Below are 3,464 nucleotides of genomic sequence, written 5' to 3' on the forward strand. Positions count from 1 at the left end.
TATGTGTGTATGTATGCATGTGTGTGTATATGTTTGTGTGTCTGTGTTTGTCCCCTCAGCATCGCTTGACAACCGATGGTGGTGTGTTTACGTCCCCGTAACTTAGCGGTTCGGCAAAAGAGACCGATAGAATAAGTACTAGGCTTACAAAGAATAAGTCCTGGGGTCGATTTGCTCGACTAAAAGTGGTGCTCCAGCATGGCTGCAGTCAAATGACTGAAACAAGTAAAAGAGTAAAAGAGTAATCATGCATTATTTTGTAGCTTCAAGATTTCAATGGCGTGCTTGTATACTTTTAGAATGACATTATAGGGTAGGTGTGAGAGGCTGGATCTGATCAGGTAGAATATCTGGGGCTGGATATGGCCAGATTAAATGCTAAAGAGTTAAGTCCTATGTCAGCACTGGTACACCAGACGGATGATCAAGCAAGCCAACAAAAAATGCTTCTGTGTGATTACTTAACATGTTAAACATACCAACTAAGTTCTCTCTCAAATCATGCTTTGCTGCAATAGAAATGGACATATTTCAGTTCCATGGACGTTATGAGAAAAAGAAAATCAGGATGGTCATGGCTGGAAGAATCAGATGGGGAAAGATAAGGTGTGTTAAAGAAACAGAGAAGCTTTAAAGGAGGGAGGGGGTAGTAAGAGAAAATAAGGCAAGGAATGCAAGGAGAAAGAAAACGAGTAGTGTGTGAATGCTGCAAAAGCATCCTAGATGGGAAGGTCGTGTAGAAGATGGATGTTAAATCAGAACTGAGTGGAACTATTTAATAACCTTAACATTCAAAAGCAGGATTGGGTACTTTAAATGAGAGTAATAGTTTGCTTTGAGAAATAGAAAATATCATCATAATCATTATTTAACGTCCATATTTTATGATGATATGGGCTGGACAATTTGACAAGATCCAAAGGGTCTGAAGGTTGCATCAAGTTCCAATGTTTACTTTGGAATGGCCACTTTAGTTGGATGCCCTTCTTAATGTCAACCATATTACAGCATATTCTGGGCACTTTTTCATAGAACCAGCACTTGGGCGATTTTTGTGTTTGGCTGCCACTTTTCAATTTCTGTTCCAATTGAATTCATATTTGGTGTAATGATGTAGTTTTGTAGGCTAATCATTGACATGAAATTTATTTTCACCATAAATCAATAAATAAAAAGTTAATAGCTTTTAAAATCTGAAAATTTGGGTTCATTTTAGCCAATTGTAAGCCACAGACACATTCATGCCTGTTTCTGTAGTAACAAGCCAAGCTGTTACCAACTTGCTTATTCATGTGGTCATTTTTCACTTATTAAATGGTGGTTGTGAGATGTGCTAAAAATAATAGCTAAAAAGGCCTTAAATCATGCACCAAAAAATTGGGGGGGGCGTAATTGTATGAATTCCTGTGCATAGAATACAAATTCGCAAAAAATTACAGAAAATTCCAAAAAAATGAAAAACTTACGAGGAGTTATATGACGTGCGTAAAGCGGAATTCCAAAAATATCTCATTTGCTTACAGTTGACAACACGGGCTGTCATGCACAAAATGACAGCTTCCAAATCCAGTTTACTGAATGGGTAAAAATTATCTAACTTTAAACCTCTGGAACTTTTTTTAAAAATTTCTCTGGAAAAAGTTAAATATTCCCCACGATTCAGCATGGAAAATTACATCAATACACCAAATTTTTAAATTTTCACTAAACTCTGAAATTTCCACAGGTGCAGCCAAACAGAAAAGATCCCTTGTGAGATCAACAAGTAACTCGCAACACTAAGGTCCCCTTTGTCTAAGTGGGTCTACAGTAGGAAGGGAGATAGCTTTACGCTAGGAGGTTAAGTTATGAAAGAAGGGGTCAGAAGAAGGGTTAAGTATGAAAGAAGGGGTCAGAACAAAACAGCTTCTGGAGGGGAAGGGTAGAAGTTGCATTAATATAGGAGAGTGAGAGATGAATATTAAGTGTTGAAGGATGATAAGCAGGGAAGGTAGAGAAGAGTGAAGGGTAGGCAACAGCAGTAGAAACTGGGTAAAGTTAAGTGTAGGGATGGGTTGAAGACTGACTAATGATACACAAATTGTGGAAAGGTAGGGGAGATGAGATGACTCACTGTGCAAAAAACTAAAAGTAATTATTGATTTCAAATTTTAGCACAAGGGTAGAAATTTCAGGGAAGGCGTAAGTCAATTACATTGATCCCAGTGTTCAAATGGTACTTATTTTATTAATCCCAAAAGGATGAAAGGCAACATCAACCTCAGTGGAATTTGATATCAAAACAAAAATGGAGAAATACCATGAAGCTTTTTGTCCGGCATGCTCACTACCTTGTGTACCAAAAGTAATTACCGATTAAAAATCAATTCTCAGAATGTGGCCTGCTTTTAACCTCTTGCTGGAATTTACAAGGTGAAGAACTAAAAGATAAACAGTGAAACTCATTCAAAATAGTTAAAACTAAAGAACAAAATTTAAAAGCAATAATTTCCTTACTTTTAGGTGCAGGTCTACTGTCCAACAAAGGTCTAGGAGATGCTACGAGAGAGGATTCAGATGTTGAACTTTCACTGCTATTGCTACCTTTACGACCAAGAAGGTCTGGACTCACAGTCTTTAAAACACCTAAAGGAAGATAAAACAAATAGAAACAGGTTTAAAATTAACATTACCATCATCATTTTTATTATCATCATCATCATTGCTAATGGTTCCAAACACTCTTGTACACAATGTCCAAAGTCTTGTAAGTGTATTACCTGGCAGATATGCAGTTACAGACATGTTTTTGTCCTACAGTGTAGAAAAACATTGAAACTCTGCATTAGAAATATAAAAATTCTGATTTTAAAACCAAACAACAATATGTATATATGGCTGTGTATATGTATATATGGTTTCAGGATCAGTCCCACTGCATGATTACCTTGGGCAAGTGTTGTATGCAAAAGGCTCAAGCTGACCAGAAGAATGGATTTTGGTAGACAGAAACTGAGAGCTCATTGTGTTCATGCATGTGTTTGTAAATAAACAAACTTTGGAAGCATCAAATGTGTTTGGTATTTTACAAACAGGAAGGTAATTTCAAATGCAGTATAGTTGTAAGATCAGCAGAAACATTGGGTATTTACCCTTATAAGATAGAAAAAAGTTGCCAGCAGGCAGATGTATATGTATGTGTGTGTTAGTGTATCCTTATCTTGATATAGCATGATAGTTGTAAATGAGAGACCCTGCCATACAAGAAGTGTTCTTCACTCCCAATTTTACATGAAAACATGTCTGACCAAGGAGAAATATAACATTGCTTTGATACTGATGAGGGCTAATCATAGGTAGGCCATCCATCCATAGAAAATCTGCTCCAGCGAATTTCATATGAACCATGCAAACATGGCAACGTGAACATTAGAATGATAATTATTTACATTTATATATATACACACACACATATATATATATAT

At 36.4% G+C, this 3,464-nt stretch overlaps 1 protein-coding gene across 8 annotated transcripts in view; it reads right to left on the bottom strand.

The window, feature by feature from the left end:
• LOC106878206 (uncharacterized protein KIAA0825) overlaps nt 1-3,464 on the bottom strand; it is a 176,526-nt gene that overhangs the window by 52,614 nt on the left and 120,448 nt on the right. For all 8 annotated transcript variants that reach the window (XM_052970496.1, XM_052970494.1, XM_052970492.1 and 5 more), the window contains one exon: nt 2,497-2,625. In XM_052970496.1, coding sequence (XP_052826456.1) covers nt 2,497-2,625 — 129 coding nt within the window. The remainder of the gene's footprint in view (nt 1-2,496; nt 2,626-3,464) is intronic.

Source organism: Octopus bimaculoides, chromosome 9 (genome assembly GCF_001194135.2).
Source record: "Octopus bimaculoides isolate UCB-OBI-ISO-001 chromosome 9, ASM119413v2, whole genome shotgun sequence".
Taxonomy (NCBI): Eukaryota; Metazoa; Mollusca; class Cephalopoda; order Octopoda; family Octopodidae; genus Octopus; species Octopus bimaculoides.